Source organism: Acomys minous, assembly GCF_964271855.1.
Source record: "Acomys minous genome assembly, chromosome: 17".
Lineage (NCBI taxonomy): Eukaryota > Metazoa > Chordata > Mammalia > Rodentia > Muridae > Acomys > Acomys minous.
This window is the reverse complement of record NC_140500.1, coordinates 7,360,485-7,383,295: the sequence shown is the minus strand read 5'-3', so window position 1 is coordinate 7,383,295 and position 22,811 is coordinate 7,360,485. Positions and strand designations below refer to the sequence as shown.

Genomic DNA, 22,811 nt, shown 5'->3' with positions numbered 1-22,811 from the left:
ACCTGCTCACTCCATATGTTACTTGAATGTACATGTTTTTTGGGATGTTCACTTCATATTGGATAACCAATCCATGTGTTCTTCCCTGGGGAATACTGTCTCACTGTCAGCATTCCTTAGTTGTCCACAGTCCTTTGTCTGAGGTTGGACCATTAGAACTTTTAGTTATAGAAATCTTACAGGTGAATAATGAGTGATATTCCAAACATCTTTTTCTCTGATAGAAATAGTAATTCTTAAATGGAGGGAACAAACACTTCTTTGTAATTAAGTGACAGTAAAGGGAATCAGAGAGAGAGAGAGAGAGAGAGAGAGAGAGAGAGAGAGACAGAGACAGAGAGAGACAGAGAGAGAGACAGAGACAGAGAGAGACAGAGAGAGAAAGGCAAAAGCGAGAGGAAAACAAATGAAAGAGCCACACACATGTGCACACATAACCCCTTCCCGCAATGACCTGGTAGAATAAAGTCTAGGCCGACCTTGGATGCCGGCGATTGCCACTGGAATGGCAATTCCAGCACTTTCTTGTAATGTGACTTTAGGAAAGCCACAACAGCTTTGAGTTTCAAAATAATCTTTTGTAACATGGGGATAATATGTCCCCAAAAGCATTTTCTGAGGATTTAATCAGACAGTATATTGAAAGCAACTACTGGGAGAGGCAATGTCTCCAGTTATATTATAGTTTTTACTGATTTATAGGAAACCACAAACCACAGACAGAGACCACTGGAGCCACTTTGTCCTAAGATGTGAGAGGAGAATAAAACTTGTCAAAGGCAGGGAGGTGATGGAAAGGGTCCACATCATCTGCTGAGCACAAATAATGTGACTGACACACAGGAACCAGGCAGGTGTCTGGGGTGGGGTGGGGGAGGCACTTCAGAAACATTGCCCGTCACTGTGGGCCTTATAGAACCAAACAGAAAGAGATGGCTCAAAGCTCATGTCTGTGTTAACACACCAATGCTAGAGGCTCCCTCTCCAGCGGTGGGCAGCAACACTCAATCTGATCACCTTGCTGGAGTCCTCAGACTCCTCCGCTCACCTGATGGAGCCGCTGAAGAGGATTGGGTCCTGAAGGATGATAGAGAGCCGAGAGCGTAGCGTGTGCAGCGGCAGTTTGGAAATGTCGATCCCATCAATGACTATCTTCCCTGTTACGGAGAAACAAGTGCCACAGACAGGTTGCAAACTCATGAGAGAAATTTTTATTCATAATAAGAATTAGAACTGGTGTTCCCTCCTCTCTCTCGCTTCCCTCGGCATGAGGCCCTGGGCTCAATCTCCAATTCCACCAAGGAATGAATTAATAAAATATTTTTTCCAAGTCCTGGGTTGAAATACAGAATACAAAGTTTACTGTTTAAGTATCGGAAACATCTGTCTCTAACAAAGTGTACATTTCTGCTGAGATTTGTCTTTCTGATATATTTTTTCCTGAAGGAATGTTCCGTTATTATTCAGTATTTAGCCGTGTAAGCCAAAATCACTTTTCTCCTGTGGGTCCTCTTTCTTCTAGAATGCCTTTATCCTTCCTTCCTGTTTTATTTTGCTTCATGGGATTTGTTGTAATCAGACATCCTGGACGTATCTAATTTTTCTAATTGTCTAGCACCATCACACGTCTCTGTTTCCTGAGGACAAAGCCTTTGGCCTGTCACCCACTGCTGTAATGAATAACACAAAGCGTTCTGAGTAGGAAAGCGAATTCTCAGTTGAGATCTGATTTTACTTATTCTCCCATACTGTCTGTGGACTTTCGGGACTACACACGCTCCATGTTCCCTTCACCTCAGAGATTCATTTCCATGCCTTTGGTACACAAAGGTGGTGGTGCTCCTTGTGAGCAAATACAGCCCGCTTCCTTAGTACTGAGCAGGGCTCCTTCAAGCAGAGGCAAGGAAGACGCTCCTAAGTGGTTTCTTTCTGGATGACACATTGTCTATTAGCACATTACTAGCCTCTTGCTACTTAAAAGGCATCAAGTTAGTTATGGTCTGGGTGTGTGTGTGTGTGCTGAAATCATCTTTCTAGATGCCTAAGGATCAGGTTACCCGAATAAGCTCAATCATAGCCAGTTTTCTTACATCTCAGTTGTCTTTGGAGTGTGTAATTGCCCTGAGACAGAGACACAAACTCTGCTGAAGGCCTTGCCCATCCTGGAATGAACAAGCCACTAACCCATCTATGCTATGGACTCTACTCTCCCCATTTCTGATTTCTATGGTTCAGATTTGTATATGTGTGTGTGTGTGTGTGAGAGAGAGAGAGAGAGCGAGAGAGAGAGAGAGCGAGAGAGAGAGAGAGAGAGAGAGAGAGAGAGAGAGAGAGAGAGAGAGAGAGTCTTTTATTATGTGGCTCTGGCTGTTGCAGAGCTCACTAGATAGACCACACTGGCCTCAAACTCACAGAGATTCATTCACCTGCCTTTTCTTCCTGAGTTCTGAGATTAAAGGTGAGTTACCACCATGCCCAGCTACACTTGTTTTGTTGCTCACAAGCTAATCTTTTATCAGAGTTGTTTTTCAGATTAAATAATATAAGATGTCAAGTGTGATAAAAATACAAAGAACTATAGTTATCACCATGGTCAATAGAGACAGTAGTGGGAATCATTTCCTGGGGCTAAAGGTCAAGGTTATTGCTGGACCTCCTTTCATTCAGGATGGCTTATGTGTTGGCCTGTTTATAGCCACTTGATAAACTAAATAATGTGACATTATTTTTCTAAAACAGAGATTAAATGATCTGTGCTGTCATTGTAGATGAATAAATATTTCTGGATGTTGTGGACATGGTTTTATCATTTCACAGCAAGTTTTTTCTACACACAAAATGTTCAGCAACATTAAACTGTATTATTATGAACATAACTGTCAAAGTCACACAGCTAAGTTATGAGTGCTGATTATTTATTTCTGTGTATTTTTTTCCTTTAGTAGAGAAAGTTGAACTTTTTAATCTAGGGAGAACAGAGCAGCCTTCCCCTTCCTCTCCTCTCACAATTTTACCTCCATCTGCTGATGTTCAATGTGGTGGCCATGGTCACTCTGCGAGCTCTATGTTATTTTGTTATCCATGGGGTTCCTGCCTCAACCAATGTGCAGGATGCTAAGTCCTGATAAATATATGTGATTTATTCTTGCAGAATTATATAGATTGATTTTGCTTTATTATTTTAAAACATTTTAATTCTTCTTTAGTGTGTGTGTGTGTGGGTATGTGGGAGTGTGTGGGTGTGTGTGGGTGTGGGTGTGGTGCATACAAGTGCAGGTGCACACACCCTGGTGCATACAGATGCCAGAGGTCCACCTGAGGGAGCCAATTGTCTCTTTCCACCCTGTAGTTCCTAAGTACTGTGTCCAGGTTGTCAGTCTCGGGGGCAATCACCTTTACATGCTGAGCTACAAAAGGCCACCTGACTGACAAAATTTTAGTTAACAACTCACCATCAAATATGTCGACCATTCTGAAGAAAGCCAGAGACAAGGATGACTTCCCACTGCCAGTTCGACCACAGATGCCCACCTGAGAAAAGCAGGCACAACCAAGATCAGACAAAGGCATGAGGGGAGAAAGGGTATTTTTTTTTAGCTTGGTCATCATATATGGAAAACATACCAATCTGCTCAAACAATTACATTACAATTTTCTGCTTAGATCTCATGAATTGTGATAAAAATGAAGTCCCCAGGAGACCCTTATTGATGCTATTCTGATTCTTATGTTTGTGTGGCTCTCTGGTTTTCCACACGTGGCTTTATTTCAGTTAGTGAGTTAGTACGACCTTTATGTGATTGTCCAGTTTAACTGAACAGAGCTGGGTTTATAATAGCAAGTCCACTTTCCCTCACTTAATCTTTGTTATAAAACAAATGTAAAAGACATCACTTTCAGAGTAGATTTAGAATGGAGGCAAAAGTCACCAAGGAAATGGCTGGTATAGACCTGACGCAGAAAACAACACTTTAAAGAGTATATCTGTTGACCTTTTTGTTTTTATGTGAAGCTAATGAAGGCAGAATAACTTAGGGTGTGTGGTGTCCTGTTTGGGTCCTCTCTCCCCTTCTCTTTCACGCAGATGGTTTTCACCACAGCATATGCAGAATGTAAGCCTGGGCATCCACAGTGGGTGCTGACATGGTGAAGGCCCACTTATGTGGTGATGGGGGCCCCACAAGAGATAGATGCAGACAATCAATCAGATGGCCGTGAGCCCATACCTTCTGCCCAGGCTTGATGTACGCCTTGACATGTTTCAGAACGGGCTTCAGGTTGTTTTCATATCTGACACATAGATCATGAATCTTGATCTCACCTTCTTGTGGCCAATGTTCTGGGACTTGAGAAGGATCTGGGGGAAGTAGAATAGACGAACAGTAGCTAAAACACAGGTGAAGAAAGAAACACACACACACACAATTTTTCATGAGTTCATTATAATGCTCAATCAAGCTAGGGTAGTTTCTTTCTTGAATTAAATCACATTCAAAGTAAACAATGTTAATTGGGAATTTTAAAAGTTTTTAGTTATTCTCTTTCCTTTAAGTTTAATTTTTGAAAACCCCATGCAGACACACAACGTCTTGGGACCATTCTTCACCCTGACTTAACGTCTCCTAGCTCCCTCCCACTCTTGATGACCCCTTCCCTTTGCTAGTTTATCCTCTCTGACTGACTTTCCTGTCTTTCTCCTGTGCTACAAGTTTAGCCTGGGACGTGGGGATGGGCATTAACACCATCCTGTCTCTTCAGCATCACAACGTTCGGTGCTACTTAAGCTAAGATAGTTCTTTTGTGAATGGTTCGCAAGTCAGTGGATCCTCAAACATCTGAAGCCTGTGTGAGATCATCAGTTATCTGAAGATGGAAGACAGCTTGCCTGCCCTGGGAGGTGGACAAGAAGTCAGCCTCTGCAGTTCTAGGTGGACAGACACTGGGGAGGTAAACGCAAAGCACTCTGGGAGCACAGAGGGTGGAGACTTGGGTCATCCAGGGGGACTTGAAGTAAAAGCAGTACTTGAGATGAATCTCAGGAGGTTGATTTCAAATATGTGTAAAAGAAGAACAAAGGTGGAAGGAAAATTTTATCCTGTTACTGTGTCTAGGTAAGAAGTACGTGGATGGGTGGAAACGGGACTGGACAGGTGGTGAAAGCTCACGTAGTGGCCTCATCCGTAACAGGGACCATGTACTCTCCACCTAGAAGGCCACTAAAGGACTTAGGCAAAGAAATGCATTTTGATTGAGATTTGCACCAAATGAAGACCATACTTGGTCTATCATCAACTTCCCTGGCAGTGTTATCCTTATAGAATTGAGAACCTTGTTTGGTCATTTCAAGTTAATAATTAACTTATTAACAATTAAGTTAATAAAGATAGATGGAAGAATACACTGTGATAAAGCTTGTCACTTACAATTCTCCCTAAATAATATCGAATAATGTCTACTTGAGTCTACTGTGCTCAAGACTAAATTTTTGCTTAGTCTCAGCTGCCAATATCAAGCAATACCAATACGAGGGTAGGTGTGGGATGTGCACACGTACTCCCAGTACCAAGGAGGCTGAGGCAGGAGAATCTCAATGTAAAGGCCAGCCTGGGCTGCATAGACAGAACATGTCTCCTAACCCTAAACTCCATACATAAACACACAAATAAATATATAAAAAGAAGGAAAGAAAAGACGAGTAAGAGTCAATCGAGATGAGGAGGGATTTGCTTGGCATGAAAGCAGCAAAGCCAAGCAAATGCAAGGTTGCCAGGAGCAGCCAGATTCACGGTACCCATGGCGCCTTCATAGTTCTCAGACTCCATAGTCAGGAAGCTGTTCACTTTCTTCACCGCTCCCATCTGGACCTCCAGGTCAGCCAGATTCCTCACGACCCAGTTCAGGTAGTTGGTTATCTGTGTCAGGTGATGAGAATGGTCACATTTAAAATAAGCAAACAATTCTCACAATCGAAGCAACATCTGGGGGCGGAACGACCCAGACAACAGCATCCATCATATGGTCCCTGTTCATAAGCCCTGCAGGGTAGCAGACACCAGGAGAGCATCGTGAGACATCACTGTAGAAGGGCTGTCCTCTTCAAAGGTCTCCCGTGTCTCTCTTTCGTGAACTGCTCTCTCTGATTCCTCTACACAGTAGAGAAGTGAATCTACTCAGATGCTTGTTAGTCTCATTTATAACCCCAGTTATAAGTTCCCCAGTGGCAAATGTAAACAGCACAAGAGAGGGACCACAAAGGAACAGGATGCCCATGGGATTTGGGAGGGCATTAGAGACTGGCTATCAACAGCAGAAAAAAACTCTAACAAGCTCAGAGATGCTTCAGTCTGCAAAGAGACTGTCATACAAGCATGAAGACCTGGGTTTGGATCCCCGGTGCCCATCTAAAGAGCTAGGCATTGCGGTGAAAGTCTGTGAGTCCAGCACTTAGAGAGGCAGAGGCAGGAGGATTCCCAGGGACTGGTGGCCCGCTGATCTAGCCAACTTGATAAGTAAGCCCTAGGTTCACTGAAAGACCATTTCTCAAAAAACAGTGATAGAAGAAAGATACTCATCATCAATATTTGATCTCCACAGGCACATGTACACACACATACAAATGCCTGCTCACACACACACATCCCCAAAGAGAAAAGACACAGCTGGAGAGATGGCGCAGCAGTTAAAAGTGTGTAATGCAGAGGACTGGACTTTGAGCCACAGCGTTCACATTGGGTAGTTTTCAACTGCCTGTGGCTCCAGCTCGAAGGGATCTCACACCCTCTTCTGGCCTCTGTGAACACCTGCATCCATGTATGCACACATGCACAGGCATACACACACACACACACACACACACACACACACACACACACACACACAAATACACACAATTAACAATTAAATAAATAAAATCCTTAAAATAAAAAAAGGAGAGAAATTAAGATGCCCTAAAACATTAGGCTCAAATCTGCTATTATATGTAAATTGCATCTTGCTACAAATGTCACATTTCATTAGTGTCCATGAAAAAGAGTTGATAATTGCTAAGGGAAGTTCCCCCCGCGCCCTCCCCCTGCAATGCATGGAGAGAAAGCTATTCCCACCCATACCCACCGTGAGGGCATACAGGAGACCCAAGCCCACTAGTCCAGAATTGGAAGACCCACTAATGGATGCGATGGATGCTGTAAGGACAATGCAAGCTCCCAAGTAGTCCTGTAAAAGAGGAGAAACAAGTTAAAAGATCTGAAGAGTCCCAAATCATTAAACCAAAGATGTCAATCAACTTAGAGAGAGCAAGCAGTCAGTGAATGTCCGGTCAAGCTTCTCATGAATGATTCATCAGAGGTGAGGTAAGAAAGACGTGAAGAGGCCGGACTTGAGGGAAGATATGCGCTCCCTGAAGAGAAGCTGCGGTTGCTCTTACAACCAGGAGCAGATTTACTGTCCCAACTTTCTATATGCATGGTCTTGACAGACAAGCAACTATTTCATAGCTTAGACTTCTTGAACGCTTGTGTCGAAGTTTCTATGGACCCTCTATGTTGTGACAAGGGCCTTGCAGAAATGAGCTTCTGGTGCTTGTTGAAATATGAAGTTGAGCATTTTGTCACCTGTGTTCAGGTCTGGGACATGAGATGTGTAGATCATGTCAATGAGGGAAAGTGCTGCATTTCCTTATAAGTTACAAGTATTATATGCATGTCTTAAAGTGCCAGGCTTTTCCATGACTCAATGATAAACCCTTGTGCGAAACTTAAAAACAAAACAAAGCATAACCAAAAAAAAAAAAAAAACAAAAAACAAAAAACAAAAAAAACCCAAAAAAACCAAAACCAAAAACAACAACAAAAAACCAACCAAACAAAGCAAAACAAAAACCTCACAAAGGCCAGTCTTGGAGTCAGCTGAAAGACATCTTCCCATTTCCTCACAGCCCTTCTAATCCCATTCCCCAACTGTGTGAGGGAGCTTTCTGCTTAACTGTGCCCTTGTGTTACTTGTCCTAGAAACAGGGAGACTTCTAGATGTTGTCTTAAGTCACAGCCAACTGGTGAACTCCGTCTCTAGCTAGATAAAATTCCAATCCCTCTAAAAACACCTCACCACTGAATAACAAAACTTTCTGTTGTTGGTTGGTTTTGTTTTGGCTTAGTTTTTTTGAGACAGGGTTTCTCTTTGTAGCCCTGGCTGTCCTGGACTCACTTCATAGACTAGGTTGGCCTTGAACTCACAGAGATCTGCCCGCTTCTGCCTTTCTGAGTGTTGGGATTACAGGCTTGCACCACCACGCCCAGCTGAATTATAAGACATCACTATCATCATCATCATCATCAATGTTCTAAAATCAAAAAAGGAAGTGACTCCAGCAGCTTCCTGTGTGTATCAGTCATGAACATCCTGCTGCTGCAGTGCCCACCATGAGTCCAGCCTTGCCATCTGTTCAAACGCTGGCTTTGCCCAGAGTAGCTAGTGAGCACAGACAACTAATTTAGATGCCTTTGAGTCTAAATTTCCTTGTGAAAACTAGAAATTATACCTAATTCACAGAAGCATTAAAAGGAACAAGGTTATAATTTTGTTTCCCCACCAGAAATTGAGATGGTTTTACTTCAGAATAACTTCTCGGATGTTTGAAGCAAGCTTTAAAACCCTGTGTGCATCACTGAGATAGCATTCCACATCAAATCCCATAACAGTTACAAAGGAATTTAAAAAAAATCATGTAGAGTTAGCCCACTGAAGCAATAAATATCCCTGGGCAATAAATTCTTTGCTTGCCATTTCTGATGTAGCCATTGTTAACAGCTCACCACATCCCAGTCAGTCAGCTCTTTCTTTCCCCTGTTGGGTGCAGAGCCCACTCAGTCTAGACTCTTCTTTTATGGTTTGTAAACGCTGAAAAGTCCCCAAGTGCTGTGAAAACATTTACAGTTGTAGGATCTTCCTCCCTAAGCTCTCTATGTAAACTTCATAGTTTCAACGCGATGTGTGGTATGTTCACAGTTTACATAACATCTCTTCTAGAAAGATTCACACAGGGCCTGGAGCTAAGAGCACTTGCTGCTGTTGTAGAGGATGCAAGTTCAATTCCCAACATCCATATGGTGGCTCCAACCACTCATAACACTAGCTCCAGGGGTTATTAGGGCCTCTTCTGGCCTCTATAGGCACCTTCACTCACATGTACGTACATGCACACACACACACACACACACACATAATTTTTGTTTTAAAATAAAATAATAGAATAAAAAGATTGACAAAGAGGTTCAAGGATATGCTTGATAAAGTAATGTGGACCAAAAGGAAAGTTCCAGCAAGATGTACTTAACTGAATTAAAGGCACCAGAGCCCAGCTCCTGGGAAATGTCTGCGAGTGTGTACAAAACAAAGGTTTGGCTAAGGTGACTTCACTTCTAGTTTCTGTCCCTGACAGTTGGTTCCCTTGCGAAGAAAAGCCTCAAATATATTTGTTTATATACTCCTTTGAAATTATATATCACCCCATATAATTCCTATTTAGAATGATCAGTGCCTCCCAATTGTGTATATGTATATATATATATATATATAATATAATTAATAAATAATACATTTATATATAATAAATTCAAACCCCAGTGGATTACTGGGCTTTCTATCACTGTCCTCTGAGTTTTAGATGCTGCCTCCTCAGACAGCACCTGAGGTTCCTTCCTGTGCTATCCCTGGCTCCTTCTCATCAGTGAAGGGTCAATTCCAATGCCCACACCTGGGAGAGGCTATCTTTCTTAGCATTCTCAAACTCATCTATTTATTGAAATGATCATGGTTGCTTTACTTTCAGTAGAATCAGAGTTCCATTAGCTGGGGTCCCTGTGACCTTCTGACTTATCACAAGCAAGGGGGCTGGCAACAAGTGCATCTGGAAGGTCGGGTGCTTTGTATGGAATAAGGCACCAGCTGAACTCACCTTTTATTAAAAAAAAAATAATGCATTCTCTTAGTGGAGTTATTTTCACCCATAAAAGAAATCAAAGTAGTGCTATCTTCACAGTCAGCTGCAATGTTAGGCACCTCCAGCCTGTCTCAGAAAGGCAAATGCCATGTTTCTCTCATTTGCAGTTCTTAAATTTTACACAGAAATGCATGCATACACCTTAGTCTGTGTGTTTATATTCAACAAATGAAGAGAAGAACACACACATATATATGTATGAAAATTAAAAACATACAAATAAATAAAAGCAACATATTTTTCAAAGAATTAGAAACTTTGTAGAGTATGTAATTAGAATCTTAACATGATCTGCAAAGTTTCAAATGATTCCTTTTAGACACACAAGTGAAATAGAAAAGTGAATTTGAGCAAGTATTAGAAGTTCACTTCGGCTCCCAGCTTTCCACATCCTGTGTGAAATTAAACTGAACACACATGGTAGATTATAGATGACCATGAACTCTAGGGTTTTATTTCCTTCCACAAAATACTTGTGACTAGAAAAATAGTTTAAAGGTAATAAATTAAAAGAAAAGAAAAGGAAAGGAAAGAAAATAGCCTCAACAATTCATAGGACAGAAGAAACTTAGAGATCGGGACTGGACTAGCAGACCCACTGCTAAGACCTAATATGTCCTAACTAACCCATTTGGTGACAGATGTCTCTCACAATGACACATTGGAATGGACATTCCATTTAAGAAATAACCTTAAGTGCATGAAGTACCCATTCTCAGGGGAGAGCCCAACCATGCCAGTCATTTATGTAGTGCCAAGTTATAAGTGTGTATGTGGGGGGGGGGGGGGCGAGGGGGGTTTGGTGCGCATGTGCACATGTGCATGCAGATGTATACGTATGCGTATGGAAGCCTAAGGTCAACCTCAGGCACTCATGCTCAGGTTCTCTCCAAATGAGTTTTAAGACAGGCTCTGGAAATCACCGAGTAGGCCAGGCTGGCTGGCTAGTGAGGTGAGGCCCAGAGAGGTGCTTGTCTCCCGTCCGCAGGGCTGGGAAAACAACTGCACTCTACCATGCCTGCCTTGTTTCCATGTGTGTTCCCGGGAGCAGGGGCTGAACTCAGGGCCTGTGTTTCCAAAACTTTACCAACAGAGCTGGCTCCTCAGGCAGCCCTGAACTCTGGTCTCTGCTGATGGGGTAAAGCCACTGATCCTGGAAGGGAAGCCCGTGCTGGCTCCCATTGCCCAGAGAGAAGCCTCTGGTCTGATTTCAGTGAGCCTGTGATAACCATCTGCATTAGGGTTACAGTGAAAACTGTAAGTCCCTGTAAAACAGAGTCAGCAGCAACTGAAACCTAGCACTTGGGAACAGGAAAATGATATTAGCGACTCAAATTACAGTGTATTGGAGGCCTGTCTACTGGGGAGTTGGACGCAGAAAAACGCCTGCTGTTTCACCAAACAGGCTGAAAACAGACTAACCAAGCCGTTTTCACTTCCGCATGGCATGCCTACTGACTTTTTGTGTTGTTTGTTTGTGTTGGCTTCTTGATGTGAATTTTCGTTTAGCCTTCCACCGCACAGCACGACAAAGCCTTGGAACCACAGCCTGTAGATAGACTTACACAAGCTTTGCAAATGGAAACAGCCATGCCAGAGAACTGGAACGGTTTAATATGGACGGATGCAGGGAGAATGTGAGCTGCGTTCAAAGGCCAGGCCCTGGGGACAGACACAGAACCCTGGCCACTTCACTCAATACTGATAGGAAAACAGTTCCTTCCACTGCCAAGGCAAGCAGGGTGGCCCCAGCCTTGCTGCTGGCCTGCCAGTCAAGTTATTCTATCCCTTAAATTCATCCCTTTTTGATGTGCTAAAGCCTTTATCATGCCTTCCCAAGTCTAAGCAAATAGGAAGTCAATGTGGTGGGCAAGACAAAATCTTCCACGTGGAAACCCTAGGACCAAGGAAAGATGATAACTTGGGTGGTCTTAACTATTTCTTTCTGTTTCTTCTTCTTCTTCTTCTTCTTCTTCTTCTTCTTCTTCTTCTTCTTCTTCTTCTTCTTCTTCTTCTCCTCCTCCTCCTCCTCCTCCTCCTCCTCCTCCTCTTCCTCCTCCTCCTCCTTCTTTTCTCTCTCCTCTCTCTCTCTCTCTCTCTCTCTCTCTCTCTCTCTCTCTGTATGTGCATTTACTGAGGCACAGTCCTCCACAGCCAGCTAACTCATCTAGTCTAATTAGCTTGCCTGGGAACCCCTTCGCTGCCTCCTCAGTGCTGGGTTGACAGGTGGCCCTCACACCTCGGGTTCTAGGATCCAAACTAGGCTCCTCAGACCTGTGTGATGACACTTTATCTATTGACCCATCTCCTCAGCCTCAGGATTTTCTGAACATGAATATTCAACACGAATGGAGAAAGAAGCAAGCACCAAGAGTTTACTAGACAAAAATTTAAAGCTGGATGGTGCCCAGGGATCTTTCCCAATTCAACAAACGCGATCTGCTCTGGTTTCTCTCTCTTCCTTCTCATAGGGATTTTCTGCCAACAGCAGTGGGGTGTGGGGAGCTCTAAAATCAAGAAGTAGGTAAGAAGTGGAAACGGAGGGGGGCACGGCTTTCTTCTTTCTGCATGAAGGCTTCCAGTCCTCTTAGAGGCTTCCAGAAAAGCTGCCTGACTAACTTCTGCCCAATGGCACGGCCCCCTTCCGCCCTGTTCCTTGTATATGTGTTCCGATAACTTGGTGAATCTTCACTCAGAGCAGACATCGCTGTTCATTTCCTGGACACTGTGGGTAATGACAGGGTTGGGAAGGGCCGCGTGGACAGTGCAGATGAGATCAATGCAGGCTTTTTGAGCCAAATAAAGGCTTTCCTTGCTTTTTATCCACCCTCAGAGGATTCACAAGACAGAGCGTGTCTAGATGTGGGGCTGAGAACAACTTATACCCCTCATCTCCAGTGTCCTGATTTCAGGGTTCATTTTTTTCCTGACAGAAAACCCAGTCACGTGAGGCTGAAGTTGTGGACACAGTGGTGAGGACCCATCCACAGACGCCCACAGTAGTGAAGCCGAGTGCAGCAGAGACTAGTTCCCTCTAGAGTTCATCTGCTTGATTTATTCAACAATCTACTGTGGCATATGCTCCTGAACGACAGCATCTGGCTTTAAGTAAACTTGCTTGCCTATGCGTATGTCTGGGTACCTGAGGAGGCCAGAAGAGCTCATCGAACTCCCTAGAACCAGTCTTGCAGATACTTACAAGCAGATATGTGGGTACTGGGGATTGAACTCATGTCCACTAGAAAAGCAGCCAATGTTCTCAACAGCTGCGCCATCTCTCCCGCCTCTGCATTAGTGTTTTGAGGGGTGATTCTGCTCATGAAAGTGGGTTAGCAAATTGCTGAAGCCAGATGATATTACAAAACACAAAGAGGAGGTAAAGTAACAAATGTATTCCATCCAATGTCCAACCAGTGGGCCGGAAGTTGGGGAATGAAGGGCAGACTCTGCCCTTCCCATTAACAATGTAACTTTTCTTTAGCTTAGGTAAAGTAAAGTCTTTTATGCTCAGGTAGATTTGATTGTTTTCTCCTGTGGGGGTTAAATTTGGGGTAAGATGGAGCCACTCTGAGCTCGGCTGCTTATTTCTAGCTCGCCCTGCCCTCCTCTTTCTTGGCAGTCTCAAGCACTAATATCTTGTTTTGGCTCTAAGAACTGAACATATGGTTTGCATGAAGATTCTTGTCCTACACTTGTCTGTGAACCTGTCCCTGGGAAGTGCTAGGGGCAGAAGTCAGAGTCAGGCATCTCAAGACCAAGGCAAATGGACTTACCCCTAGATGCCATGCCTGATCTCCAAGTTAAGAAAAAACTCATGGGCGACTGTTGTCACTCACTGCTTCCTTGCATTCTGAAAATTAGTTTTATTATCCAGATATGATATTTCCCCTTATAGGAAAAAATGGGATCTTTAAGAGAAGAAAACAAGCAGAAACTTAAAGAATAGTGTTCTAGATAGAGTCTGGTAATAACGCCTGGTTTTGTTACAGACTTTATGCAGCAATTTACTGAACTTTCACTTGTCTGTAATTCCTACATAACTCTGTCTTTGTTTTACTAACTCTCATAACTACCTGAAAGATGGCCTATTTATTCTTTTCATCAATGCTTCTTTCAAATTTTTGCATAACATAACTGTATCCTATTAGCCAATGATCTCTCTCTCTCTATTCACTAACACTGGTGAAGAGTCTTTGCCAATGAGTGAGAAATCACAGTAACTGAAAGACACAGGATGTCTAAGACTGTGTCAATCCATATTAATCTCTTTTAAAACCAGTCTTGAACTTGGGAGCCTTTGTTTTGACTCCATCAAATTTTCTTTACCATTTCCGACTTCTGGTTGTTGTCTTTAAAAAAAAAATGTCTCTGTTTGGGGAAGCAAGTCATCCACAGAAGATACCTAGCTTACCTGCCAGTTTGGCACTACCCAGAATCACCCGGAAAGAGAGTCACAATAAGGGATTGTCTACACTGGGTAGTCTCATGGGCATGCCAATGAGAAACTGATATGGCAAGCCCTATGCCACTGTGGGCAGCACCAATCCTTAGGCAGGTGTCCTGAAATGTGTAAGAGTAGAGAAAGTAAGCTGTACACAAGAGAGTGAGCCTCTCTCTATGCATGTACTTCTCTCTGCTCTCGACAGTGAGTGTAATGTAACTAGTTGTTTAAAGTCCCTGCCTCAACTTCCCACCCTGAAAAATGATAACCTGTAATTGTAAGCTGAAACAAGCCAGTTTCTTTCCTAAGTTGCCTTTTGGCAGGATTTCTTTCTTTCTTTTTTTTTTTTTTTTTTGGTCACAGCAACAAATCAAGCTGGAATAGCAAACTAGGGTGATTATGTTGTTCTCCTTGTTGTTTTAGTGACACATCCATCAGGTACATGTTTTTATTCCTATTTTTATAAAGGAAAAGGAATCTGGAATTGAAAGAAATTAACCGGGTACGTACAAGAACTCTATACAGTGCCAAAGTCTGTACTTACTCCTGTGTGCCACACAGGGTAGGAGACGGCAGTAGATGCCTTACTTAGTCATGGGCGTTTTGTGCTAACATAACCCTCCATTGGCTTGATACAAAGGAAGTCACCATCCCTTGCAGGCTTGTCTGGCTCACTGAGGGACATGAGTGTATGTGGTTACTTTTCAAAATCTCTTTAAAAAAAATAATGGTATATAAATATTTACTCTTCCATTAGCTTAGGTAGTTCAGAGAATACAACGAGTACAGAATGAGTTTTGCTTCAGGGGCTGTTTTTCTTGCAATTAGCTAGAACAGTGCAATAAATTTCAACTGGAAGATAAACAAGCCCGGTCTATTTTAAAGTACAGACAATGGAGGCCTGGTGCTGACTCCCAGTGGAAGGCCGGTTCTACCAAATGTCTGCCTCTCCATGGCAGGCCTCTCCCTGTTTGGTTTCCATTTCGAAATCACATAATGAACGTACCGTCCTGACCTCCAGCCATCTGTTGGCGGCCGAGAGAAACAAGTAGGCAATGTTGTTTGTGTCTGTCAGCTCTAGCATGCGTTGCTTGAATCTGGTTTCATGCCTGCAGAAGACAAAAAACACTATGATGTCCATCCTCTGACAGGACGGTCAGTAAATCCAGTCGTGCTTTAACTCCTGCACAATTTTATCAACAGACTGACACATGGACGAGATGAGTGACCGGCGAGTGGACTCTGGAGCCACTCTGCTGCCGTCTGGAGAGAGGTCAAGAGGTCAAGTGCTTGCTCTCCTTTCATGCCACAACTAGAAAAAGAAGTCATTGTCACGGCGAATCTTTATTAAAGGTACTTTTATATTCCACAAAATTGGAGGAGTCATGCACACAAGACTTGACCTGTGCCATAAGGGCTACAGAAATCACAGCAGAATCTACCTCCTTCGAGACATTCATTTTATTTTTCCAAATGATATTGAGTTGGGCTGGATGACAACCAATGAAGACAGAAAACCATACATTTATAACAGATAAGTGTATTCCTTCAAAATTCTTTTTATTTGGCTTTTTGTTTTAAACCAAAGAAATTAAGTAGGGTGCCAAGAAACAGAAGGCTTAGGGCCTTGCAGATGGCTGACACATCACAGAGTCTGCTCCCAGTGACCCTAAGAAAATGAAGGAGCTTTTACTTGGGGGATGGGAATTCTGAGAGAGAAGCGGGAGGAGGAAGGGGAGAGCAAAGCCAGGCTACCCAGAGCACGGGGAAGATCAGCTGGGAGTATCTTGGGTTTCTCTGTGAGCAAGGCTTTATACCCTGAGTGACATGAGAGAAGGTCCTCCATCTTCCAGGACTATGACCTAATGGTCATGGTGATGGAGAGACTGACCCATAGGAAAATTAAGCACATCCTTAGTGTTCAACACAACCAAAGGCAAGGCTGTGTAGCTTGTTTTACTAGTAGAACTAGGAATAAGCTTTATGCGAGCATAGATTGTGTCAAGCATGTTTCACCCTACACCCCAATCCCCTTGCACTACCATGTACAATGAATACGCGCAATGGAAAGTTGCTTAAAAATTAAGAAGAGCCTTATGTACTTGAACATCGGAGGTATGGTTTCACAGGCACGCATGCTGAAAACTATCTCTTCTATATAACAAAAAATAACCTTACTTCGTAATTATTTTCCTTGAATAATAGACACAGCAGAGATGGAAAACAACTGGTTTGAAAATTGGTTACGTGCCCAGTTTAGTTTGCTTCTTCGCTCTCTGTGACCACGGCTGCTCCGACATAACCCATCCATGGGTCATTTTTGTAAGGAATTGCCAACCTGCTAAGTTAGTCCCATTTGCCAAAAGAATCCCCCACTCCTGTAAAATCTTCCAGTAATATTTCAAAACTTTTAAATAACTCACCACTTGTATCAAAGAACGGAGAAGTCCTGGGCGGGGTACGTTTGGCCCGCCATCAGAGTCTATACAGGCCAATATAGAGCAGATACTTGATATCACTCCAATCCATCTGATCATTGCAGTATGCCAAGCCAGATAGATAATTTGGTCGGACAGCAGTGTCTGATCTACAGTGATCAGAGAACTTAACGAGAGCCAAAGCATGACTTCACTTTGAGTTATGTATCCTTGAACTAAATGCCACGTCCAGGGGGACCTGTGCCGAAGAATGGCAGCACTATGGCTTGGGACTGAGCAGTCCAAGAAACATGTCTGCCTTCCAGATGACCTTGTGAGGAGGTGACTATCGTGAGCAAGTAAAAGGTACAAGAGTTTATGCACTTGTAGGATTTACTGCAATAGTGGGAGGGAACAGTGAAGGTTTTTTGTAAGGTTCTTGCCAGGGACATGCCAGGTAGACCTGCTTGCTAGAGGAATGTCAGCTATATTTGCAAATTTATTCAGATGCCTTTTGTCAGCATCCGTTCTCCACAGCTAAGAAGACAACGTGCTAGATTCTGGAGATATACGATGAACAAGATGTGTCTTTTTCAGGATGGGAGAAACTGTCCTAGCTAGTGAGTCTGATGTAGCCCAGGACCTTCCTTTAATGATCCTAAGAACACAAAAGGGATGCAAATAGAGGACCCAGGTAGGGGGTGGGGAGGGGGAAAGGGCTAACCCAGGCTTCCCCAAGCACAGGGAAGCTGGTCTGGGTGTAGTTTTAGGGGATGGAGCTGGGTTCCTTGGGTGAACAAGGCATCATAAGTACCCCACGTGACATGAGAGAAAACAGGAGTGAGGTCCGGTGTTTTCCTGGACTAGGCAGGTTTCTCGCCCTATTGGACAAATGCGTCCAGTAGGATCAGAGCCTGTAGACATCTAAACCTTGGTCCTGACAACGTGCTCTGTCTGGGACCTTCTTCCCGCTGTGGTTGTGGAGTTCTTTCTCTATCCCTCCACGTTTGTAGGGAACTGGCAGCCGCCTGAAGCAGCAGGGAGGGGGAGGTGAAAGCGCAGTGAGCATTCTTTCTATTTGGCAAGAAACCTCCTGTTTTCCTAATGGAAACTTTGACACACTCAGCCTGTATCTTTTCATCCACATCCAGTCCATCTTCTGAACATTCTTAGACCTTTATTCTGTCAGACAGAAAAAAAGACCCAAAGCAATGGTAAAGGTCACTGACAACTTAGTCTGACTTAGCTGTGATGCTTTTCTTATAAATGACTAGAGGTTTCCTGCAGCCCATGAGTGCACCCCGATCCCTGGGTGCAGAGGGAACACAAAGCCTAATTTGTAAAGGAGGGGTTTCTGAGGGAGCTGGCCCACTGGACACTGGGTGTTCACAAAAAAGACGCAGACATGGGAAATCGTGTGCTTAACTCTTTTCAAGTATTTGCTATAAATTATTTCATTTTTAACTATGTGCATATATATATGTAAGTGAGCTTGAGTGTAGGTGCCTGTGGATAACAGAAGAAAGTATTAGAGGCTGTGGTGAGCCACCTGACAGAGGTGCTGGAAACTGACCCTCGGCGAGAGAGCAGTGCACCATCATGACCACCGTGCATCTCTCCAGCCCAAGAGCATGCTTCATTCTAGATTACAAACACCAACCTAACAGTCCCAGAAACCTACCCACAGCAGCTAGGCCAGCACCACTTTAAAAAGATACTTATTATAACTGAAAAGTGCTGTTGCTTGTATTATTTAAAAGACAAGATACTTCTGGGTGAAAGTCAGGGCATCGTTTCTCACAACTGTAATTGAGTCTCTGAAGATAACCTTAATATTCTGCCTTCCTTCCAGCTCTCCAGAGTACAATTCACTGAATTGAACCCAAGCATCTAAAATGCTTCACCACAGTCTCCCCGATTCCCGTCCTTAGCAGCTTCAGACGATGAGCCACGTTGTTCCACAGGGAGAAAGTGAAGGTTCTGGGGTGCTGAGTTCACTAGCTTCCTGCTGCTCACCACCAGCTCCTGAATGCCCCCCTACATGACTTCCACATCAGAGGAACTCTACACAAAATCCTCTTCAAGAAAAGCTGTCTCTCCACCTGGCCACCTCCCTGTCAATCTGCTATTAAAACCTGCTCCATCAACTGTCCCATCCCACCCACATCTCACATCTTCCCATTGGTCATTACAAATTTCTAGCTCACTCCTCTCATTAAAAAAAAAAAAAAAAAAAAAAGGACCCTGGGTAGGGGGACGCATGAATCTTTTTCTTAACTCTTTCTATGCCAGCAAAGTTTCTCAAATATAGAGCGTCCCTCACCAGTTCCAATGTTTCATTTATAGTTACGTCACCAGCCCTCTGACTTCTGACTTCATTCCTCCTTAAATCAATCTTGTTCTTGTTGGGGTTATAAATAGCACTGCAGTTCCCATATGCAGAGGATGCCTTTCATTTCCTTTTATTCTTTTCTGTTCTTACCACTGCTGTTCTTTCACTTCTTTTTTTTTTTTTTTAACATGCTCGCCTGTGTAACTACAGTGACAACACCACCCTCGTCCAAGTGGCACCGTGCCCTCCTGATACTTGTGTTTATTTTTTTGAAATTCTCAGGTGACTAAACATGAACTCTCCCCACTGCCCTGAGCTTTTGCCTTCTTATGTGGTTTCTCAACCATCTGAGTTCTTCTCCCTTGGTAGGAAGATAAGATTTTCCCTGAGGAGTGCATTTGGCCTTGTCACACTCCTGAGATCTTAGGGAGAGGAGGACCAGTCTGACTAATGGTCCCTTATAAGATGCTGACTGTGATGCCATGACTCAAACGCAGCCTCCTGACATCCTCTTGCCTTTAGCCTCAGCCACCCTGAATAATCCTTTATGAGTCAGTTGTGTAAATAACACAACTCTAATGGTACCAGTTCCTGTTGAGATTCTTCAGTGACTCCATAATAATAAAATTCAAGCTCCACAGGCAACTCACCAGTTACCCGTTAGCACCAGCCTCCATTTGTTCAAGCTTTACTGCGATGGCCTCCATCTTGGCATTATTTAATACTGGGTGTGACTTACACACAGAACAGAAACCTTCGTGCTTTTCCTCTGAACACTCTGCCACCTTCGCCTTCCAGCTCGTGCTCTTCATTCAAAGGTCCACTGTCCAGCAAGTGTCTCCATCTCCTTTTGAAATTAGGGACCACCTAACCCACAGACACAGCTCTGCATGGTACACCTCCATAGATGCCACTACACTGTCATCTTTCGCCCAGGGCCTACACTAGCTCATTAGCCAAACGCCACAAGCATTTCCTAAGTCATGGTAAACTACCAATGAAAACAAAACCCTGCTCACTTAGAACTTGCATTCTAGTTGGAAGAGATTGGATAATTAACACGCAAACATTTTTAATAAAACAGATAATGAAAATATACTCATATAAATATCACAAGGGCAATAAGATCAAATCATAGGCTGTCTAAAGTAAAGAACCTGGAACTGGGATGCAAATAAATGACCATGTGTATTCAATCTTTATTTGTCTACAACAAGAACAGTGCTTGGTTGTGTTAACTGTTCTAATAAATATTTCTTATATAAACTAATTGGAAAAGACTTCCTTGGTGGCAACAATAATCTTCAATGTGCTATATTTATTAGTGGTCCCTGCTGAGTACTATTAGACTATAAACTTGTGCCAATCTCTATATGCTCAATACCAATAATTAATGTTGAAATTCTCAGTAAGAGCTCTTACACACCACGTTGAGGAAAACACACCAGTGTGTGAAGTATGGGTAGAGTAAATGAAACTCACATAGATTTAAGTAGAAATCCTCTTATACATAATGTTATTGAAAGTTACCTGTTAATGTTCTACTCTACCAATTTGTATATTCTATATGACCCATTCTGTTATTAAAATAAACTTCTTAGGTTGGAGAAATCTCTCATTGAAGTCCATACATGTTTGTAATAGGGTTGAAAGAAGATATAATGCCTTAAAATATCAGTTTTCCAGATTGAAGAAAATAGTCAACAATGCCACTTTTATGATCTATCTTAAACAGGAAATGGATCTAGGTCCAAGGCAACTTAGGTTGTTACTGTTTACGAACATGAAGGAAGATGGGTTGTTTTTCTTGTTTGTTTTGTTGTATTTTAAAGATAGGGTTTCACAGAACCCAGAGCAAGTTCTACAGCCTAGGCTGTCTTTGAATTCTTAACCCTCCCGTCCACCCCATCATCGCCATCACCAAGTGCTGGGATTGCAGGTGTGCAGCTCCATGCCTGGACGGATTGCTTTCTAAAATAACTTTGGTGTGATGGTTTTCTTTGTGTTAGTATATTTATTACTATCATTATTTATAGATTTACTTGAAGCTGTTTATTGGGAGCTTCTGCAGTCACTGTGGTTTATTTCTTACATGTATTTATTATATCAGCTAGCCTAGTGGCTGCAATAAATAAAGCTCTTTCCCATTTTTCAGATGAGAACACAGAGGCTTTGGGATTAGCAAACCTTATTAAGCCACACAGCCCATTCCTTTCAATGATGTGAATTCATTCTTTACCCTTAAATTTTCAGATGAGTAACTCCAATCAACCAAGTTCACTCTTAGTCCCACTTCATAGTTCACTGTGAGAGACAGCATGCCTCCCGAAGGGGCAGCAGTTAGCTGATGCTTGGTGGTAGACACAGTGGAAAGATTTGCCCCTCACCGGCCACCTGAAGATGTGTTACTCACCTGAAGGCCCGGATAGTGGTGAGCCCTTCAGCTGTTTCTGAGAAGTGACAAAGCAGAGGGAGTTGGGTGCTGTCATCAAGTTCCTGGAGATCCCTAGAAGAAAGGCAATGGCATGTGTCACCTGCCTCCAGGTGTTGAGGTCACCATTGGACTTGCAAGGTTCTCAGGCCCCTGGTGCTTGCTCTTGTCATGTTTGTATCTATTTCCCCCTAAGCCCTCAGGCTTAAAGACTTCTGCATGCAAGGAGGATTTATTTGCTCATTCTGTGTCCCTATAGCGGTGTATTTGACCTGTGACAAAAGACTTGTAGTTTTGTAGACGCCTTAAATGAAGATGTGTATTCATGAATTTTTAAAAAGATATTTAGTTAGCTTATTGATTGGTTGGTTGGTTGGTTGGTTGGCAGGATCTCACTGTGTATCCCAGGATGGCCTCAAAATTTCAGTGACTCTCCTGCTGCAGGCTCCGAACTGCTATAAAGACAGGCATTCACAGCCAAACTCAGGCCAACAACCTTTCTTTAAGCCATATAAGCATCTCTATCAGACAAGACTGAGCCAAACCAATTGTTTGAAAGCATTTCTCTCTTTTTGTGCCCTTTCTGCCCTTCTTGGGGTCATGGAAGTTGGGAGAATAAGAGAGGCAGCCCCTCCAATCCCCTGTGAGCATCAAGCAAGCTAATAAATGCTGTTACATAGCACCAACCACTGAGGCCGTTCTTGGTTGGCTGTGTCATTCCACAGACCAGTGCAAGTCTTCACTCTGAGTTTCTGAGGTGCACTTGGCTCACAAACAGCAGATGTGGCGAGGAGAAGACAGGGGAAGGCAGTAAGTACAGCGGAGGAATGTGAGGACTTTGCTCTTTTTAAACATAAGCAGGTGGCTATTGGCACAGCAGACACCAGCAACAGATGGCCACTACACTGAGGTCAAGGCTGAAGAAAAACGTCAGGAAGAAGCCTCTTTGTTTACAGCACTGTCCGTTGGGAACGCAGAAGGTGACAGCACAGCCCCATCTGCGTTCTTGCAAGAAAGAAGCACACAGCTTCCCATTAGACCTGTGACTTAGACATTCAAAAGGTCACCCTACTGCCTGCCATGAGCTCCCCACTTCAGCTCTTCTTGAGCTATGAAAAACAGTCTGCTCAGCTGTGTGAGCAAGACCCTTGTGCCTGTAAGACTTCACATTGTTGGGTTGTTCCCCCGAC

At 43.3% G+C, this 22,811-nt stretch overlaps 2 protein-coding genes across 12 annotated transcripts in view; both read right to left on the bottom strand.

Moving 5' to 3' along the window:
* ABCC9 (ATP binding cassette subfamily C member 9) overlaps window positions 1-22,811 on the bottom strand; it is a 132,153-nt gene that overhangs the window by 10,160 nt on the left and 99,182 nt on the right. For all 11 annotated transcript variants that reach the window (XM_084765330.1, XM_084765333.1, XM_084765332.1 and 8 more), the window contains 7 exons: window positions 21,604-21,696; window positions 15,448-15,550; window positions 7,114-7,215; window positions 5,792-5,912; window positions 4,227-4,357; window positions 3,453-3,531; window positions 1,049-1,157 (listed from right to left, as the gene is read on the bottom strand). In XM_084765330.1, coding sequence (XP_084621456.1) covers window positions 1,049-1,157; window positions 3,453-3,531; window positions 4,227-4,357; window positions 5,792-5,912; window positions 7,114-7,215; window positions 15,448-15,550; window positions 21,604-21,696 — 738 coding nt within the window. The remainder of the gene's footprint in view (window positions 1-1,048; window positions 1,158-3,452; window positions 3,532-4,226; window positions 4,358-5,791; window positions 5,913-7,113; window positions 7,216-15,447; window positions 15,551-21,603; window positions 21,697-22,811) is intronic.
* The window catches only part of LDHB (lactate dehydrogenase B), a 209,711-nt gene that overhangs the window by 118,833 nt on the left and 68,067 nt on the right, over window positions 1-22,811 (bottom strand). The gene's annotated exons all lie outside the window — the stretch shown is intronic.